Below are 20,403 nucleotides of genomic sequence, written 5' to 3' on the forward strand. Positions count from 1 at the left end.
TTTGTACATGTATATCAGGCTCACACAATATAGTCATTACTTATACTAATTGTCTAGTTACTCCATCCATATATGATAACCAATTATGGCTCATAAAAGCACCAAATATTGATAATATAATTCATTCCTTATTTTATATTTATTATTAATATTTTTCTCATAGTTTCATAAAAAAATATTTAATGATAAATCACTCAACATTTCAAAAACACTTAAATATGCACATTTATCTATTTTATTTCTAATAAGTTACCATGTGATAGAACATTGAAGTAAATAAAAAAGAAAAAGGAAAATCATCAAATAATAGTAAATATTGAGTACAAAAGTTTAGTTAATGAGTTGATTTTATTAAATGGAATTAAAAAGGTGGAATCTGGATCAAATTTGATGGTAGAAAGATAACCTCTATTGCACATGCATGAGTACTAATCACTTAAACCTTGTGAAATGTCAATTATATCTCCACATGTAATTTTTCACAATGTAAACACGTACTATGGTTTAATGTAATATAAATTCAGATAGTGTAACTAAATTACATTTTAATTGATTTTCTAGATTCATTGGCACCTTTATTAGGATATTGCAAGTTTCATATATAAAATCACATGTGTTATGGGATGAATTTTAAAATTTTATTGTCAGAGTATCATATAAAATTTACTACCTTACATCATAAAGATTAAAAAATATTTTTCTGATTTGAAATTATTAATAAAATATTTTTTTGAATAACAACTACTTCTTTTCGTTCATTCGAACTATCAAACTTTGCTTGTAACTGTTCATTATTGATGTTCATATCTTGTATCGTCTTTTGAGATAAGATTCTCTTACTTCAATAGACAACATCGCGTCCGTGCCATATGTCAAATTGAAGGGAGTCTCTCTAGTTGTATCATGTAGTGAGCAACGATGCACCCATAGTACTTCGGGCAACTTATCCTTTTAGGTTCCTTTAGTCTCGCTTAATTGTCATTTAAGCTTGGCTACAATGCTATTGTTCATAGCTTAAACTTAACACTTCGTTTAAGGGTGTTCTATAAAAGTGGTGATATGTTTTATACTTAAATTTGTGTAGAATATTCCAATTTCTTGTCAATAAATTGTTGACCGTTATTAGTGATGATTATGTTTCTTAGGCCAAATCAATAGATAATATTTTTTCACACAAAGGTTTGTACCTATCGAGTGATAATCGTTGCTAAGGACTCTGTCTCGACCTATTTTGAAAAATAATCAATCGTCACTATTATGAATTTCTTCTAGGCTCAGTCAACCAAAAATGATCTAACACTATCCATTCTCAATTACACGAACGGTTAATAAGAGGATATGGTATGCAATTCCAATTAAATCCCTAATCAAAATTATTGGAGTTTGAATTATAATTAAACAAACTATAATAAAAAAATCATTACAAAAATTATAAATAAAAATATAAAGTAAGAAGGTAAAAATGTCATTAATTATATATTTATTATCCTAATCTTCGAACCAGATTAACTTTAATATAAAAATACCTTTGATAAAGTATCTATTTATTCACGTTGACAAATAAAAAATAATTTGAAATAAGAAACATTATATTAGATAATCATGATCCATCTTATATACAACACTAACATTAATTACTCTTACTCTCTCTTAGTACAATCAAATTTTATCACCATGCAAATATAAATAGCGAGTTATCAATATACATTGAATTTAATTTTTAAAATTTTTGTACTAGGTTCATAAAAGTATGTTTTAGGGGAAATTTTAACTAAAATAAAAAAAAAATTGAAAAATGATTTAATTTTAGAATAGAAAATTAATCGGCACCAAATTGAAAACGTATATTTTTCAGGGTTAATGTAAAATTCGTCCATTAATATCTCATACATACTTTCTAAATCTTTCATAGTAGGTGAATCAGAATGAGTTCATCAACTGAACAAATAAAACAGTATCTTAACATAATTATCACAAAAAAAATTCAATAACTTTAGGATAATATATTTTAAGATTCATGAAGAATATAAGAATTCATTTACTATATTTTAATAGTTTTCACCGGAATTAGCAGAAAGTAAGTTAATGGAAGGTGTTCATTGAAAAAACAATGTATAGTGTAGGATGGCATAGAGTGCGAAACATATATAAAAGTGAAAAAAAAGAAGAAGCAACGGAACAATCCTATCTAATCGACAAAGCTGAAGTTGAATTCAATATTTGAATTGGCATGTAGGATGATTAAAAATGTAGAAATGACTCTAAAGTCTAACTCAATCTCAAAGTCTCCTTTTTTCTTCTAACATTAATCAAATCCATTATCGTAATCCACAACACAATTCTTCACTTTCCTTTCTCTGACCTTATGCAATTCTCATTCTCATTTTAGTTCTCATTATAAACTCACTATCTCACACTCTCTCTCCCTCCCTCTGCCATCTCTTCACTCGCCGGAACTCATCGCCGCACGACGAACCGTAGCCATTCCGCTCATTCGCCACTTTGATCCTCCCGGAGCGCGGTTCCCTTGTCAGATCCATCGTCCTTCGCTCTCGTTGTGATGCGAAAATCGTTGGAGGCCAAGCTGCGGATTGGGAAGGAGCTTCTTCCGAATTCATTAGCCTAGGGTTAGGGTTTCTTCAATCGTTTCCCAAAAATGTTTAAGCGAATCATGAAGGGAGGGCAGAAGAAGCCCTCTAAGACGGACCCGAGCGATCCGTCCTCCTTCGGTCCGCCGGTGACGGCCGCTACTCCGGAGGTGGTGGTGCCGCCGCCTACGGGGACCATAGAGCCGCTGCCGCTGTTCCGCGACGTGCCTGTGTCGGAGCGGCAGACCCTGTTCATTCGGAAGCTTCAGATATGCTGCCACGTGCTGGACTTCTCGGACACGCTGAAGAGCATTCGTGAGAAGGAAATCAAGAGGCAGACGCTGATGGAGCTCGTGGATTTCATACAATCGGGTTCGGGGAAGATAACGGAGACTTGCCAGGAGGAGATGATCAAAATGGTGTCCGTCAATATCTTCCGGTGCCTCCCGCCGGCGTCGCACGAGAACACCGGCCAGGAACCCACCGATCCGGAGGAAGAGGAGCCGTGCCTCGATCCCGCGTGGCCGCACCTTCAGCTTGTCTACGAGCTGCTCCTCAGATACATCGTTTCCTCTGATACTGACACAAAGGTTGCGAAACGGTACATAGATCATTCTTTTGTCCTCAAACTGCTTGATTTGTTTGACTCTGAGGACCCCCGTGAGCGTGAGTACTTAAAAACCATATTACATCGCGTGTACGGGAAATTCATGGTTCATCGCCCCTTTATTAGGAAGGCCATTAACAACATATTTTTTCGGTTTATATATGAGACGGAGCGGCATAGCGGTATTGGGGAGCTTCTTGAGATTCTGGGGAGCATTATCAATGGGTTTGCTCTGCCGATGAAAGAAGAACATAAGCTGTTTCTATCTAGGGCGCTTCTGCCTCTGCATAAGCCCAAGCCGGTTGCGGTGTATCACCAGCAGTTGTCGTATTGCATTGCGCAGTTTGTGGAGAAGGATTTCAAGCTCGCGGATGCAGTTATTAGGGGCTTGTTGAAGTATTGGCCCGTAACTAATTGCCAGAAGGAGGTTCTCTTTCTTGGGGAACTGGAGGAGGTGCTGGAGGCCACGCAAGCTGCGGAATTCCAGCGCTGCATGGTCCCTCTTTTTAGACAGGTTGCCCGCTGCCTCAATAGTTCTCACTTTCAGGTTCGTGTGGATTTGTTTTTCATCACCTTTGCTGATGCAATCCTTTTTTCAACATTACCTTTGGGTAGCCGGGTTATGAATGTGCAATTTGTTCAACTGTTTCTTTGTTTATGAAGATACATCTAATCTGGGGCTATGTATGGTATAATTATAAGCTTAATATAAGGTTCAGCCCTAGGTACTAGATTAGTAACTAAACTGTCGCATCCTTTAGGTCCTAAATTACACTGTGATTTTTTTATCCATTTATTTCCCCCTAGTTTTTTTTTTGGATAATTTAGTTGTGCCTTTTAAATTTGCCAGCTTAATGATGTGTTGGTTGATGGGAAAAACCAAGATTTTCTAGCAAACTTCCCCTAGCATGTAGAAATGGTAAAATAGCTATTCATAAGTCAAAATCCCATGTCAACTAAGAGATATGAACATAATATTTCCAGGCTTGGACAATCCCCATCTCATGAATTTGCTTTTGGGTTTGAATTAGCCCCAACACTAGTTCAAGATGGTATTAGTTGTTATAAATTCTTAGAGGATAAAGGAATGTAGATATGGTATGATAGGAGCGAGGAGCGAGGAGGAAAATATTAAATGACACCCTGGCACTGCAACTTTTTAAGTGGAATCTACCGAGCCCTATAGATTTCATTGTGCAATATAAAAAAAATTCATTCTGGATTGCCAGCCTCGTGATGTTGTTGATGTTTCTGACTTGAACAAGATTGATTTCAATGGAGGATACCTCTAGTCTAGACAAAAAAGTGGTTAAAAATCTCAAATCAGAAAAAAAAATGTGTTTTTTATCATCTTCAGACAAAAAAAAATGTGTTTTTTATTATCTTCAGACAAAAAAAAAATGGCTTACAATGTGATTGTAGTAAATTTTCTGTTCGATAACTTAGTAAGTTTGTGGTTTCATTTGTGTATTATTTAAGAAATCTTGAGTTATAGTTTTCTTTTTTCCCCTTAATGTTACAATCATATTGTTATTATTATTCTGGTGAGGTTCATGTTCAGATGTATTAAGAATGGCAAAGGAACCAAATGGTGAAACTGATTTTTATTTTTGCGGAGCTGGTTGGTTTAGGGTCAATTATTCATAGTAAGCTAATCTACTTTCACTTCATTAAACTCATCCTTATTACTTGTTAGTTATGAACACTCATTTTTGTCACTCATTCTAAAATTTGAATCAGAATGCTGAAATTCTGAATCCTTGAGGAACAAATCGATACACACATAAAAGAAAATCTGACGTGATTTTATTTATCAAATAATTTGTTTTAAAGCCATTTAGTAATATGTTCATATGATTTGTTTGTAACTCCTAAACTGCCAAACTCTACACTGGATTTGTTAGTGGCCTAATGCAATTTATGTTGTTAATTCAAGGTAAAATAGATAGTTTGTTAAATCAGGAGGACTTTCCAATTGAGTCAATAAATGTTGATGCAAAGGATAAATTATCCTTCAACTCATCTTTTTCCTTCTTTTTCTTTGTTCCCAACAAGGTACTGCTAATTATAACAATTATGACAACCATGCATTTCATTTGATTAAACATTAAATGGAAGTTTGAAACTACTGCCTCTTGGTTTCTTACAAATGCTTGGGTGGCATTTGGCAATGTTGTTTTGGCTTAAATTTAAATAACATTTGCTTTAACTTCGATCCTCTGTTACCCACTTAAAACTCTTATATTTGGCAAATATCCTCGAATTTTCTTTATCATCAAAAGTGCTACCTAGTTTCACAGCTTGACCTAAATGCAATTAATCAGACCTCCGAATCACAAATTTGAGAGAAGTTTTACCTAAGGGCACTTCTTTAATCAAAGCTCCAGAAAACTCTGGCTCTGTTGACCTTCTTTATTTCCTTCCTTCCTTTGTCTTTTTTTCTGTTTTAGTGAAATATAGCTCTTATTTACCGGAGATGAGTTGAAGCAAGTTCTTTGTGTTTAAGCCATAATTTGTATTATAATTATTATTTACTAAACTTGAGTAGGTGTCTGTTCAGAATTATTACCTTGTGTATTGATTTGACCTCTGGCTAAAAAGGTTTTGTCCGTCTCGTTTTCACTAATATCACTGAGGTGCAATATCACCATGTCTTTAATGTGCAGATAATACTTTTAGTGCATTGTATCTTGTCTCCAGCTGAAAAGCTATTGATGTAGAATGATGCCCCTAGGAAAAGTGTCTAAATTTTACAAGTTCCTGAATCAACGCTACACCAATCTTTTCTTTTATATACATCTTCTTGTTTCTTGTATCTCTATATATGCATCTTTAACATTTTCATTTCTGCTCCTCCCACCTTTCTCTGAGGTTATCTCTTTAAAACCCAACTTTCATTACCATATGTTATAATTTGAGCCCATGACCAATTGGTCACCAAGGTACAACTTTACTATTGGGCTAGGGTTCACCCTCCTCATTTGTATTACAGATCCCAAATATTTAAAATAGAAACATTTGGTCTGCCTCCAAAGTTCAAGCTTAATGCTAATTACTTTCCATGATTTCTCAATCAAGATTATAATCTACAAAAAGCATGCAATTAGGATGATCTTTTAGATTTCTTTGGATATTGTCAGGGAGAAAGAATTTGATTTAACAGCATTTCTATGGATATCTTTCATGCCATTTGGTATTGAAGCTTGGCAATAATACAAATTTCACAAAAACTTAAGCAAACCGTGGGGGTGTTTATTATTATAAACTTTTTGTATTTCCCTTCAATGCACTTGTTTCATCCTTGGATGTAAGACTTGAGCGTTACTTTATAAAACTGAAGACAGGGAGGAAGGAGTGACATAGTTCTCCTGTTTCAAGATTCCCAGCTCCATATGTTTGTGGTCAAGATTTCAAATACGATCTTGGTCATTAATGATAATTTGAGCTTAAGCAAATCAGAAGAGGAAGACTTGAATGTTAACAGGGTCTTGACCACGACCATCTAGTGTTTGTGGAAAGTACAATAGTGTACATTTGCCAGGATGTGCGTTTCTTACCTTAAAAATATTTAAGGTGATCTTCGAATGATTCTTCCATTAAGGTGCTATAATGATGGTCTTTTATCATTACAAGATCCAGGATGTCTTCACGTTTCTTTTTTTAAATTATTTGTTTGATTTGATTCTGTAATCATCTCTTACAATTCTTATCTTTCCAGTCATAATCAAAATACGGAAGTGAGAATCCTGAGTGCTTTGAATCTCTATTTATTTTTTGTTTTGTAATTCTTGGTCTATTGATGCTTTTAGCTTTATATAATAATCCTTCTGAACCCTATACTTAAGCATACCTGGCAATGCAGGTTGCAGAACGAACTCTCTTTTTGTGGAATAATGAGCACATTGTCAGCTTAATTGCCCAAAACAGGACTGTAGTATTACCCATAATATTCGAAGCATTGGAGAAAAATATCCAGAGTCATTGGAACCAGGCTGTTCACGGACTGACCGTGAACGTTCAGAAAATGTTCATAGAAATGGATGCAGAATTATTTGAAGAATGTCAGAGACAGTATGCAGAGAGGGAGTCTAAAGCAAAAGATTTAGAAGAGCAGCGGGAATTGAATTGGAAAAGACTGACAGATGCAGCTGCACAGAATGGGGTGGATATGGTCACAGCTTAGTCAAATTACTTTTCTGCCTGAACTGGGACTGTGAATTGGATCGGTGAAGGATTACATGTGCTCCTCGCCATTTTGGTGCCACATTATTTATTGGTTTCTTTCTTTCCCACTTAATTTCTTTTTCCTCTCTATTTTCTCAGTTGGATACTCCGCAAGTTGAAGAAAGCATTGATTAATGTAGCTTAAAAGTGCAGTTGGATAATCAATTAGACGTTGTTAGCAATGTCTGCAGATTAAGAATGTTTAATGAAATACTTTATTGTATTTTTTTTTTCACTTACAGAGAGAAATACGGATAATTTTTTCCTTCTGGAAACAGATTCTAGTGCCCTTTGTGTTTATGGCACAAAAAGTAGGGTGCCTGATTGGGGAACTAGGGCAGGTTTGGTTTGGCACTGATTTTTGTGAGGAGCTGGTTTTGTACGGGGGGTTATGTACGTATCATATAAAAGGGCTGGTGATTTACTTGTACAATAGGGCAACGTTGCCTTCAAGCATTGCGGCAAACATGTTCGATGTAGCCAACCATTGATGATCACTCCCCTAATTTGGATCTCCGATCAAAGGCATTGGAGATTTTCCTGTTGTTGATTTGGAACGCCTTTCAAAATGTCTCAGTTAATTGTATTGATTTTCCTTTTGATGTAACTGTTGAGATTTGTTCTCTTTGAAGCTGATATTCCTGTTTTAGATTGATATTTTATCCCTATTTTGCTCATGAGTCTGTTCTACAAAAGTCTCTTAATCTTCTTAAGTACTTGATTCCTGCATATGTTTACTTCAATTGTTCTCAGGGCTAGGCCTACTCCAAAGTTGCACTCAAAGAAGAAATGGTTCTTCTAAAATCACAAACAAATCAATGAGTTTCTCTACCTTAACAACCTATTCACACGACCTTTTGTTTTACTTTTTTTATATAAAAAAAACATTGAGAAATAGGGAAATATTAATGTAGAAACTTCAATATTTTATATTGCTATTTATATAGTTAAAATATTTTAAAATAAACAGGATACTAAATAGCAAATAGTTTCACCTTTAGTTAAAAATATTTAATATAAACCACAAATTTTAAGAAACAATTCAAATGCTATTTTTAAATGTTTTTAAAAACAAAAATTATAAAAAGATTAAATTTACGTTATTGTTCTAAAGATGAAGAGTTAAATTAGTTCAAAGTTTTAAAAATGGATTAATTTTAATTTTTATTAAAAATTAAGAGATAAAAAATATATTTAACTTTTTAAAATTATGTGTGAACGAGGTATACGAAGATATTATGTAATCTTATTCAAGTAATGAATATTCAAAATTATATAAATACGATATTATACAATACCAATCAAATATGAACCGAATCACATAAAAGATTGACACTATCTAAAATGTTAAACAACGAATTAATGAATTTTTATTTTTATATAATATTTTATTTTTCTATTTTTACTCAATACAGAACTTAGACTATTCTAATACTTATCCAAACATATTATTAGCTATATTAATAAAGATACTGGATTAGTTATATCTTTGTTAATATAATATTGTATATCTATTGCTGGTATCCAAACAAATTATTAAATATTAATATATTAACAAGATATTGGGTTAGGTCTATGTTTGTTAATATATTAATGTATATCAATATTTTATAATTTATTTGGACAATAGTAATGTACAGTATGATGTTATTAGACTCTGTTACCTTGAATTCTAATAACCGGCAACTTGTAGTATTCTTTACTTGGCCAACACATTCATTCAAGTCAGTGTAATATCCAAGATGGAATACTATGACAACAAGTCAAATAAATCCATAAAATACATATCAATCTCGGTTAAGTCAAATAACAATGGTTATTAAGTAATTTGACCCTGGTTAGGTCTAAAAAAAATAAAATTATATTATAGAAATATGTGATCAAAGTAAGACATTGACGGTTTGATATGCTAGCATTTATTATAGTTGACAATCGTTGAAATATCTTATCTAGATACAACTCTATTGGATCAAAAGCACCTAAGCTTAAAAGGAGCGGAGAACTCAAAAAATCCAAGAACTAAGAAAGATCATTCACAGAAATATGTAATATTCATTTATTCGAGAATCATATAAATTTACCTTGAATAAAGTGATACCATATATAACCGATCAAATATATCAAACTAAATATTCCAGTGAGTCAAAATATCTGAATAATCCAAGCCAAATGAATATGTATATAAATTTTCAAAGTTCGAAAGCTAACACTACATTAGTATAAGAATGTTGTCCCCTACTTTACAATGAAATTTATCAAAAATAAATTTTTATGTCAAAATTTTACATAACTTTAGGTTAAAGTGAAAATAAAAACTATTAAACCGATATAGAATTAACAAGTTTCAAATGTAGATATAAAAAAATTGCATTTTCTTATTAAGTTGCGAGAAAATAATAATTTCAGAAAGTAATTTATTGATTAATTTAAAAATAATATTATTATTTTTGCATGAAATGTTTTGACATAAATCAATATGACATTATTTTCGTTCAAGACTGGTCATCCAAAAATCTATAGTTAATTAATAAAAAAATTGTAAATAATAATTTTCTCAATAAACTTAACCTAATTTTGGTGAATGAGTTTATTGACGGTCATGGGAAGTTGTTTGGTTGTTTTAAGATCTAAAAAGATAAAATTGAAAATCATATATTTGTGTCTGTGATAGTTTCGTTTATCACATGACGTGTGAGTGTGTGAAGAGCGTATCAGAAGAGCAGAGGAGGAAGAGAATAGTGAAGAAGAAAGTGTAGTGGCGTGGAAATGTCGAAGAAAGGAGGAAGTGGCGCTTCGTTTCAAAAGGACGTGCCATGGCGAGCGTCTTCTTCTACTGCGAAACCCTTCCCCAAAATTCACCACTCTCCACTTCTTCGCGTTTCACAAACACCCTTTACCGATTACGCCGTCTCCGTCATGAGGGTCTCTCTCTCTCTCTCTCTCTCTCTCTCTCTCTCTCTCTCTCTCATTGTTTTTCACTTCTCATCGTTGCGTTTCAATAACCCTTTTTGCATATTTTTGGGAATTGCTGTGATTTTTCAGCATCCAGACCCTATAGGGAGTGGATTGGGTGATGAGGCCATAGTGGAAGCAGCTGGACCCGACTGCCTCGTACCTGGTCAGAAAATGCCCCTCCAATTACTTGGCCTTCAGGTTCTCTTCTTTCTCTTCTTCTGCCTCTTCAGTTTTTTCAAGCGCTTTAGTTATGCCCAATCAGCTGTTTTTTTGTGTGCTTCTTCTCACATTCAATTCTTTCCTTTTAACCTTATTGATGGCTTTTTGCCGGATTTTCAATCACTCCTTTTATAAAGGACTTCCCCAAAAGCAATTGATATAACAATGTTTCCATATAACTCAACTCAATGGACGATGAGTTCTCTATGTAATTCAATTTTGCATTGTGCACTGTTAATTCATATTATACTAGGATCAATTTGCACTGCCACGGGCGGACTGAAAATAGACAAATTTATTTTTTGTTTTGAATACCCAATAAATATATTTCTTGACTTTGGTTACCTAGTATCTTAAGCAATGTAGTTCAAGTTCCCTTTTTTTATCCATGTTGAAAACACTAGTTATACAAGTTGAATTGTTGAGAAATGATATACGTTAGTATAAAGATGTTATGATAAAAATAAAATCTAAAACTATGTCATGAATCAATTAAAAAAGTCAACAGTAGTATAGAAGTGGTATAAGTAAATATTGTTTTTCAGATGCTTAAACCAAAATTCTATAATATATTGAAAAATTTTTTTTATTAGGTACTCAAAATAAAGATCATTCATATGTTAAGAAGCTGAAAGTTATTTGAGCCTAAAAAAATATGTGAATTCAACCACTTGCCCCTCTGAGCACATTTTATTTACTTTTGCTCCCTTGTAAAACATCTAGCGTTTCCCCTTCGTGTGGAATGACGCTGTGAATGATTGATGGGTAATGCTAGAATGTACTTGAGCAAGCTTCATGCTTCTTTTGGGAAGACAACGAGAAGGACTGATGCGTTTTGCCTAGATTGACTGTTTTTCACTGATAAAATTTGGGGATTTGTCCTGTAAGTATTTTGGCTCCAAAGTCTCAACCATTGTATATCTTCCTTCAATCAAAATAGCCACACAGTTAATGCTCTTTGAGTTTTTGAACTCGTTACCCTTTTATTTGGTTGTTTTGTTAATGTCATAGGGGAGTTTGACTGTTGTTTACGGTGCTTAACTCATGGGCTACAATCATAATATTGATTACATTGATGCATACGCTTCAGAACTTTGAAATACACTTTACAATCATTACCATTTGTCCTATCAGATCCTCTATGTTGTTTGCTCCACAAATGGTATGTTCATCTTCATTGTATATCTTAGTGTTTCCATTAATCTTCAATTTTGTTATGATATATTGATCATTACCTATTATGTTTCAAAAAATTTCCTAACATGACAATTCATCTCATAACACCTACTGCGTTATATTTTGATTTATTGTCTATCAAATGCTCTCCACTAGTAACACAAAGAACTAGCAAGGATACTTCTGTTTCAAATCTATCCATGAAACCAGGATACTCTTCCATTTCTTTCAAAATAACCAATTTTCTGAGCATCAGTGGAAAAACATGTGTCATCAGATATAATATAGTCAGAATTATTATTTCGTCTTTGTCTTTCCTGCATTTTTTATTCAAAATGTAATAGCAACTTGACTTTGTTTACTTGAATTGAATTTAACCATTTCCTTTTAATTGGTCTTGGCATGGCAACCACATTCATACCATTTATCAACCTAGCTCTTTAATGTAATCGTTATTCATTATTTTGTTATTAATAATTTTTTTTTTATTGTGTATTTTATTTTTTATTTGAATGATATCGTAAAATTTTATCTTTTATATATTAGTACTTTCAATTTTGTACTATTGTACAGCTATTTAATTGTAATTTATATACAATAGAAGGTTTTGTTCAATTAGTGACAATCTATTATAAGACTATTTTTATTCATTTTTTTAGAGTTTCCAGTTTATGTGGGTCGTATTTATAAAGGTCTATTTTGGAAGATAAGAAATGCAAAATAGAAGGGAGGTTGGTGTAATCTGCTCTTGTTTTTTAAAATTATTTGTTAATTTTTGTTTTAACTTTCTTTTTTGTTCTTACTAAATGGGTAAGAAGCGCTGTATATCGTCCTGTTTTATAATTTAAAAGCATGTTGTTATGTTCATTGATGCCAAGCTTTCCCTTCTATTGTATTTAAAAGTATATATTTTTCTTTGCGGTAATGCTCTTTAGAAATATATTGTTTTTGGGATAGAGGTGCAGTTTTAACTTTTGCCTTCTTGTTTGGACAGGTCTGGCCAATCCATGTTGACCTGAAGTTTTTGGAACCAGTTGGGCGAGAACTTAAGATGCTTGGAAAGGTGAGGTTTTTTTTTTTTTTTCATACATGCAAAGGAATTTGGCCTTCCTGACGTCAATCTTAATGAGTTATTTGCATTTCAATATTGATGAAATAAGGAATATATCATATATAGATTTTGTTGCATATTTCTGAATTGATATACTGCATTTGAATAGCAAATAGGAATGTATCAAATGAGAGAATCATATATTGACATGGAGTCTGCTGACCATACAATGCATTTGGTTTGGTTAAAGATCAAAGTGTCAGATATGTTATTTACTTGAGATCCTTCAAGACCAAATTCTCCAATGGTCCTTCTTGGTCTCCTCTTCACCAGATTAACCACAATATATTCTTCTTTCTAGTGCTTTCCAGTGACCTTTCTTTATGTTCAAACTACCTAAATTTAGATAGTCATCTTTGCCAGATTTATTTGGTTGCTAATTTATAATTTGTCTGTTTATTGTTTGATTTCCGAGGTGATATGTTTACGTGAGACATGCCTTTGTAAATATGCGATGAGGTGTTATGATTGACGTAGTTGTTATTATGCATGCAGTTCATGGATGATGCCGTTGAACTAATGAACAAATCATTCGTAGAGCGTTGATGATTCGTGTGTTGCGAAGAAATGAAATAGTTGCAATTTGAATTTTTTTAAGGAATTAGAAGTATAGACACTGTAACATTTGGCTGATTTTGTATGTGAGAAAATTGCAGTGAGGTATTTTTGTTCGGTACTTATTCCCAGCTTATTAATGGCAATCAGAAAGTATATTTCCCCTTTCCGCATTCATTGGTGATGATGAAGTTGCAAAATTTTAGCAGCAACTTAGCTATGAAAGTGGAGGAGAATGAATATATACAGTCTTAATTAGGCCTGATCCATGGATAGACTTAAGGAGCAGGCAGATTTGATTCGAATGAAAAGAGAAATGAAAGCGTGACATGATTGGTTAGTTTTGCTATAGAATAACCGTGAAGATTATGGTGGAAGACAACAAGAGAAGAAAAAGAGACGGTGGAAGGATTGTTGCAGTGGTGGACATGTCGTCGGTGTATTCCATGCCGGACTCCGTAGATTCATCACCAGGTCCTCTGCTCCACATTCCGAGGTTGTTGTCCCTGTTCATGGTGAGGTGAGATCAACCAGAAATAGATAAACAAGAATTAGATAACATGTAGAGAGAAAGATTAATTCATTGATACCTGGCATTTCCAAGAACACCGGAGGACATGGTGAGAAGAGAGATACGATCGGCTGACTTAGGTTCAACGCTGTAGGCTTTCTCGTACTTGACCTCGAGGCCCTCGCCAGACGCCACGAAGAAGGCACCGTTGAGTAAAATGTCACCCTCGGACCTCCAGTTCCAGCCCTTCCACTTTGACTGTTGGGTGTCCACTCGTTTCGTAACCTCCTTGGCGAAGGGGTTTTGGGGTGCCATGTAACGGTTCCCCTGACTGTTAATGGTGGGTTCGCCGCTGCCACCGATGGCGTACATCTCCCACTCCGTGAAGTCGTTGTTGACGACGTGGATGTAGCCCCTCCGGCAGCGGGGCATTCTCTGGACCAGCTTCTCTCCGAAGTGGTTGAAGGCGATGGTTACCTGCATGCCGGAGTCTGGGAGGTAGTCGTCGCTGTGGCCCAGGAGCATCACCTCGTTGTGGTGTGAGAGGTAGTTGTTCGAGATGGTTATCCCCGTCGACCCCATCACCGCGTCTATCAGCCCGTCCTTGCACCGCGACAGCGTGCAGTGGTCGATCCATATATCCTTCGACCCGAATATAGATATTCCGTCCCCGTCCGACTCTGTCCGGAATCCGTAGTGCTCCGGGCTTGACCGAACATTCGTGTTCCCTGCACAGTGCAACCCGCTTTATCTTCGTAACTCAATTTTATTCTTTCCATCATCCTCATTAGATGTTGGAATCTAACCATGTACAGAAATGCAGGAATCAACCCTAAAATTGCTGCTACTACTACCAAAGAAAGAGTATAGGTATGATCATTAAAGTAACTTATCCAAACGATTTTTATCAATATTTACTAAAACTAAAACGACTACTTTTTTAAAGCTTGTCCAAATATAAAGCAAACCAATCTTGAAATACTTTATAACTTTATACAAAACCCCTCCAAAACAAACACAACTTTATCTATTTATCTATTTATCAAGCCCCAGCGACTTGGTCACTGAGATGGGGATTCGATCGGATAAAACAAGGATGTCCCTACTGGAAGAAAAAGAAAATGTATCATTTTTCACAACCTTCCAATTTGGTGTCATTATAATTGTAGTTATTCTCATTCAATCAACAATGTATCATTATGTTGAGGAAAACAACAGACCTGAGGGATGACAATGATGGATGTGAATGTTGTGTATGATGACATTGCTTATATACTGCAGAGTAATGCAGCCTCCTCCAACGATGTGCACATCAGCACCGCGTCCATCAATGGTCTTGTAGCTGTTAAAAATCAGCTCCTGGGACAGCTTAATCATCATGTTACTGGGGAAGACGATCCAGAGTGGCTCGTTCTGTATCACAGCGTATCTCAGCGTCCCAGGTTTTGGGTTCACAGGGTCCCCGTCAGAGGAATCGGTGACCACGTAAAACTCACCACCTTTCCCTCCCTTTGCATACTGACCAAACCCAATGGCGCAGTCAGCCAGCCTCTGCCGGTTGTTGGGCCAATCCGGGTCACATTTCCAACAATCATCAATGGGGTTCCCCGTTAGACACGAAGACTCGTCTCTCTCTGACACTGATAACATCTCCCTTCTTGCAATTGAAGCATTAACCTTCCTGCACAACAACCAAAACAAGGGTCAAAACTCTATCCTCTATAAAAGGTACAACTAGCGATGGAACGTCACCCTTTTTCCAGATCTACTCTATATTTATGTAATATTGTACAAAACTAACTACATTATCGAGTTAAACTACGATGATGAGCATAGCATGTAGTATACAGTGTATACATAGTGTGAATGTATGTACCTATGAACTTCGTGGGCAACAGCTTCGGGGTCTGGATGTGCTCCTGGAAGGGTTAGGTTAAGCATTGCCGTTCCAAGTGGTGAAAAAGAAGTTAGAAGTGAGAGTAGGAAAAGGCAGCTTGTCTGGAGCATTGTCGATGAAGAATGGGTTGCAGTTTTTGGTTGCGCAATGCTCTCAGTCCGAGTCACTCTGAGAGTTACTAGTTACTGTACCATGGCAAGTAGTCGAAAAGTGTTAGCCAGTGTTGGGTTAGCCGAATTAATAAGCAGGGAAAGTGAGTGATTGCAATGATAACTAACGAACGAGGTTTAGTGTGAACAGAGGCATGGGATAAACGAACTTTTGTGTATAAGTATAGTAATTATACGTGGTGGTATTTTACGATGTTCGGTGGTGCTGAAAAATAATGATTGTAGAGTGGTTCTTTTGATTAATTTATTGATGGAAAAAGGCAAAAAAGGGAGCGGTGAGTGAGAGAAGTAGAAGAAAGGGTCGCGCATTGTCAAGGAATCACCCTGCTCTCGAGGAAATGGTCTCTTCATTTGTTTGCGGGACAGGTAGACACAGACACTGTCACTGTTCCAAACAAAATCATCATCAATATTACTACAATCTCCCTTTTTCCTTTTTCATAATATCGTATGAGATTTTTATGAATATACTTAGTAATGGATTTTTCGTTAATTCTGAGCGTTAATGAAGTGATGAATGCATGGAAGAAGATGAAATAGGCTTTTGACTATTGGACCTATACCTACGTATGGGCGGCACAGGTTACGAGGTTTTGGCATGGTTGAAAGCTCAAGCATCCATGTAACAAGGCGCTGATTTTGAATGCAGACACAAATACAAACTTATTTATAATTTTGCTGCTGTTACTTTTCAAATTTTCTATTCACGTATATCTTAAATAACAAATATTTTAATGTTTCGCAAATATTTCTTAATTCATTGTTAAAGATTCATTTCTTTTAAGATATCAAAACTAGTGCAGACTGTTTTTTCTCCCTATATAAAGTGTGGTAAGGTTAAACTTTAACTACTTATTTGTCCTTTGTATTATTTTATATTGAAAACTATTTCCTACAAACTTAATAAAAAAATAAAGAATACTTGTTAAAACAACATTTCCAATGCATTAGCTTTAGTTATGACATTAAATTTAAAACTTGGATCCCAGAATGAAAAATATTTATTTATAATAATTTTTTGAAATTGTAAAAAATGAAAACAACATATAAAAAATCATAAAAGTATAAGTCTTCTAAGAACAATAATTGAGTATATTTAAGCCAAAATAAAATCTTAATGTCTTTACAACGAAGATGGTCTAAGATTAAAAGTTAATCAAGTATTTGCATGCAACCAATATGTTTAATGGGATCAACATGCTTTAATTTTATATTATTGTTAGTGCACATAAAAATGCTCTTAACCTTGAAATAGAAAATAGGAGAAATGATTAAAAAATGAATTTATTTGAATTAAGTGAAGTAGAGTGAAACATTCCACAAACATGATCACATAAACTTATATTTTTAGCAATAAATTTATTTGAATTTACATAATCATAAACTATATAAGCCAAATTTATTTGAATTTACAGACCCATAAAAAAATGTACAGAGACATCATGACATACAAAAGTTAGACTTTATTTTATGTTTTCAAGATTATTATACTATGGGAATAGCCATTTAATAACTCTAATATAATAACAGAATCAGATAATTGAGGAGTTAAAAGTGTTGTATATGAAAGTTGTGAAAGTATCAGTTTTCATAAATTTGGGATAAATTGTGGAAATGCTATTACCCAAATCAATGGGGGATGACATGCAGTCACTGTTCTACGGCTAACTTTTGAGAGTGCTTACATTATCTATTCAACCTTTTCTTTTGGTGACATATTATGGCCCCAACATTAAAGAAAAAGGTCAAAAGAAGCCACAAAAGAAAATTGTAAAATTGAAAAAAGAAAATAATAATATACGTATCTATATCAACTACACACTAATCATACAGTTGCTTTGCAAAGTGTTGTCTTTTTTTATATTATCCCACAAAACCTTTATAAACTGTTGTAGTTTTGAACCAAATATATAAAATGGCTTTTATGACGCCGGAAAATAGTTACGAAAGTAAAATAAATATCTGCTGCATATTCCATTCAAATATATATATTCTTTTCGTCTCTTATATGTAAAGTAGAAAAAAACATCTCTATATCCGCGAGATACTGCTTCTTTATTTTTATATTGTTATTTTCTTTTTCAGACAGTTTGCTACCCTCTCTGAGTGTGGGTCCTCCTCATCAGTTACTAAATTTCAAAATGCCTGTGTTTTGGTTTTGACAATTAGGTAACTCAATTTGCATTTGTTGTCACGTGTATTCACTTCATAAAATTAACACATGTAATCTCAAATATGTCTTTCAAATAGAGCCTTGCCACGACTGTGAGGTGGATGAAATCAAGAATAAATGAAGAGGAAGACATAAATAAGAGACCGGAATAAAAGTATAAAATAATTTTAAATAAAAAAAAATACTCAAAGAACATATTACTTTTAACAAAAAAGTTCCATTTTAAAAAGTAAGTGTCGAAATTTAAAATAATTTAAATATTTTTATTTTATTTTTTAAGACACATTTTAAAGATAAATGTGATGGATAAAGTTTTAAAATGAAAAATACTCTAAATATATATTTATTGATCTTGTTAAGAAGTTCGAGAGCGTAAGAATAAACATTCATGCTAATCCAATAGTGGATGAAATAATATATTCACACAAATCTCGTCAGGATTGACTCACTCTGATAACATGTTAAGAGATGGATTTTAAGTCTAATTCAACCCCATAAAATCGATTTTTAAGATGGGGTTTGTATCCTCTTATGTACTATAAATTAGTCTTATCTTTAATCAATGAAGAACTTCCAACATATTTAACTATATTACTTGATCAACTTAAAAGAAAAAATCACAGTGTGAATAATTTATTGTCCAATAGACCCATTTACGTTTCACGTTGAGGATTTGATATACAGGAAAGTGAATCTTTTGGGTATGCAATATCCCAAATGACATTTACCTAATAATAGTTGTAATTTCAACGTGAGTTGTGATTCTTGGTTTGAATTAGGGAGTCATTAAGGAATGTAAGTGGTGATGGACGACATACTGACATTTGAAGCAAAGTTTATGGTTGTACTAAAACTCATAATTATCCTACATTTTCTCTATCACGTTCATATAATTACCACTTATCACTAATAACTATTTTGACCATTTCTTGTGAAAGAAAAAGAGAGTTCAAGAAAATGTTAAATAAATTATATGATTATATAATTTACAGTAGATATGATAATAATTGGAAGTGAGGTTTTGCGAAGATGCAGCACACTGCTACGGACTGGGAGAATTTATGTGCACCTTTTTGACTTTGTTATAGTGATGTGGGATCCACTGTCTGTGAGACAGTGTAATGAGTAATCCCCAATTTGTGGCAGGTGAGGTTGAAGATTCTCATTCACAAAGAACGTAATTAATGGCAATTCATTTTCTGCAATTCATAGAATGGATCTATATGGGCCTTGGCGTTCTACAGTGTTATTTTGGAACTATCAAAGTATTGTAGTCTATTAAAGGATAAAACAGATAAAATATTCGCTTTAAATTAAAAAAAAAGTTGTAAATTTTTTTTACTGATATTTTCTATTAAATTAATTATAAAACTATATTTAAAAAAACCTCAAAAATATATTTTAGTATTATCATATTTTTATTAAATTAATTATAAAATTATATTTAAGAAAAAATATTTTATTTTTTTAATATTAATGTACTTCTATTACATTAATTATAACTATATTTAAAATTAAAATTTAATTAAACTATTATAAGTATCTTTTAATTTTTTAATTAAAAATTATATTTATAATTAAAAATATTAATGCTTAGTATATTTATTATTTTATAATCAATTTTAATTTGTATTTTCTTTTTTTTTATATATTTTTTATTTATTTCTGAAATACTGATTATACTCATTGTCTCTCTTTGTTTTCTTTTTCTGTTCTTCTTTTATAAAAATACCATGATGATATGTAACATGTATAATAATAATAATAATATTAATTTAACGAAAATGATCTAATTGAATTGTTTTAACAAAAATTGAGAATTAGTTGAACAAAAAATAAAGAAAATAAGGGATCAAACATTGGTGCAAGAAAAGACTTTGAAACCGGTTATTTTGAAAATTCTACTTCAATTAACCAAAGCATATATTCAAGCAAAATAAAAAAGGTAGGACATTAGGCTTCGGGATCATAATAGTCTTAAGACAAGATCATCTAAAGATTAAATAATTTAAGCAACTCTGGCTTTGAAGTTTAAAAAAAGGATTAAAAGAAATATCGCTTTGTATGAAAAGTTTTAAACAAACAACGTCTAAGAAAAGAAAGTGTCTCTCTTATTTAAATCTTCTAATAAGACGTTATGGGTAACAAAAAATGTTTTATAACCACATACAATAGTAGCTACAAAACACAAACAAAATACGATTCTTTGTCAATTTA

The 20,403-nt window shown here is 33.3% G+C and overlaps 3 protein-coding genes across 6 annotated transcripts; 2 read left to right on the forward strand and 1 right to left on the reverse strand.

Annotated features, from left to right (window-relative positions):
• The first annotated feature begins 2,184 nt into the window (after positions 1-2,184).
• LOC108322447 (serine/threonine protein phosphatase 2A 57 kDa regulatory subunit B' beta isoform) lies at positions 2,185-8,096 on the forward strand. Its single transcript, XM_017554547.2, has 2 exons — positions 2,185-3,742; positions 7,058-8,096. The coding sequence occupies exons 1-2, from the start codon at positions 2,657-2,659 to the stop codon at positions 7,376-7,378; spliced, it is 1,407 nt and encodes a 468-aa protein (XP_017410036.1). The 5' UTR covers positions 2,185-2,656; the 3' UTR covers positions 7,379-8,096.
• Positions 8,097-10,071: 1,975 nt separating this feature from the next.
• Positions 10,072-13,608, forward strand: LOC108322453 (uncharacterized). Of its 4 annotated transcripts, none has more exons than XM_052872732.1 (5): positions 10,072-10,341; positions 10,462-10,572; positions 11,684-11,755; positions 12,764-12,832; positions 13,376-13,608. In XM_052872732.1, the coding sequence occupies exons 1-5, from the start codon at positions 10,186-10,188 to the stop codon at positions 13,424-13,426; spliced, it is 459 nt and encodes a 152-aa protein (XP_052728692.1). In that variant the 5' UTR covers positions 10,072-10,185; the 3' UTR covers positions 13,427-13,608. The 4 variants fall into 4 exon arrangements, with proteins under 4 accessions (XP_052728692.1, XP_052728693.1, XP_052728694.1 ...); XM_052872734.1 differs by having other exon boundaries at positions 10,075-10,341; positions 11,728-11,755; positions 13,376-13,539; XM_017554554.2 differs by lacking the exon at positions 11,684-11,755 and having other exon boundaries at positions 10,079-10,341.
• Positions 13,609-13,677: 69 nt separating this feature from the next.
• On the reverse strand, positions 13,678-15,953 carry LOC108322452 (probable pectate lyase 12). The gene is made up of 4 exons (XM_017554553.2): positions 15,823-15,953; positions 15,167-15,627; positions 14,026-14,674; positions 13,678-13,941 (listed from the first exon to the last, which is right to left on the reverse strand). The coding sequence occupies exons 1-4, from the start codon at positions 15,951-15,953 to the stop codon at positions 13,782-13,784; spliced, it is 1,401 nt and encodes a 466-aa protein (XP_017410042.1). The 3' UTR covers positions 13,678-13,781.
• Between the last annotated feature and the right edge of the window lie 4,450 nt (positions 15,954-20,403).

The sequence above is a fragment of the Vigna angularis genome, chromosome 2 (assembly GCF_016808095.1).
Source record: "Vigna angularis cultivar LongXiaoDou No.4 chromosome 2, ASM1680809v1, whole genome shotgun sequence".
In the NCBI taxonomy this organism is placed as follows: Eukaryota; Viridiplantae; Streptophyta; class Magnoliopsida; order Fabales; family Fabaceae; genus Vigna; species Vigna angularis.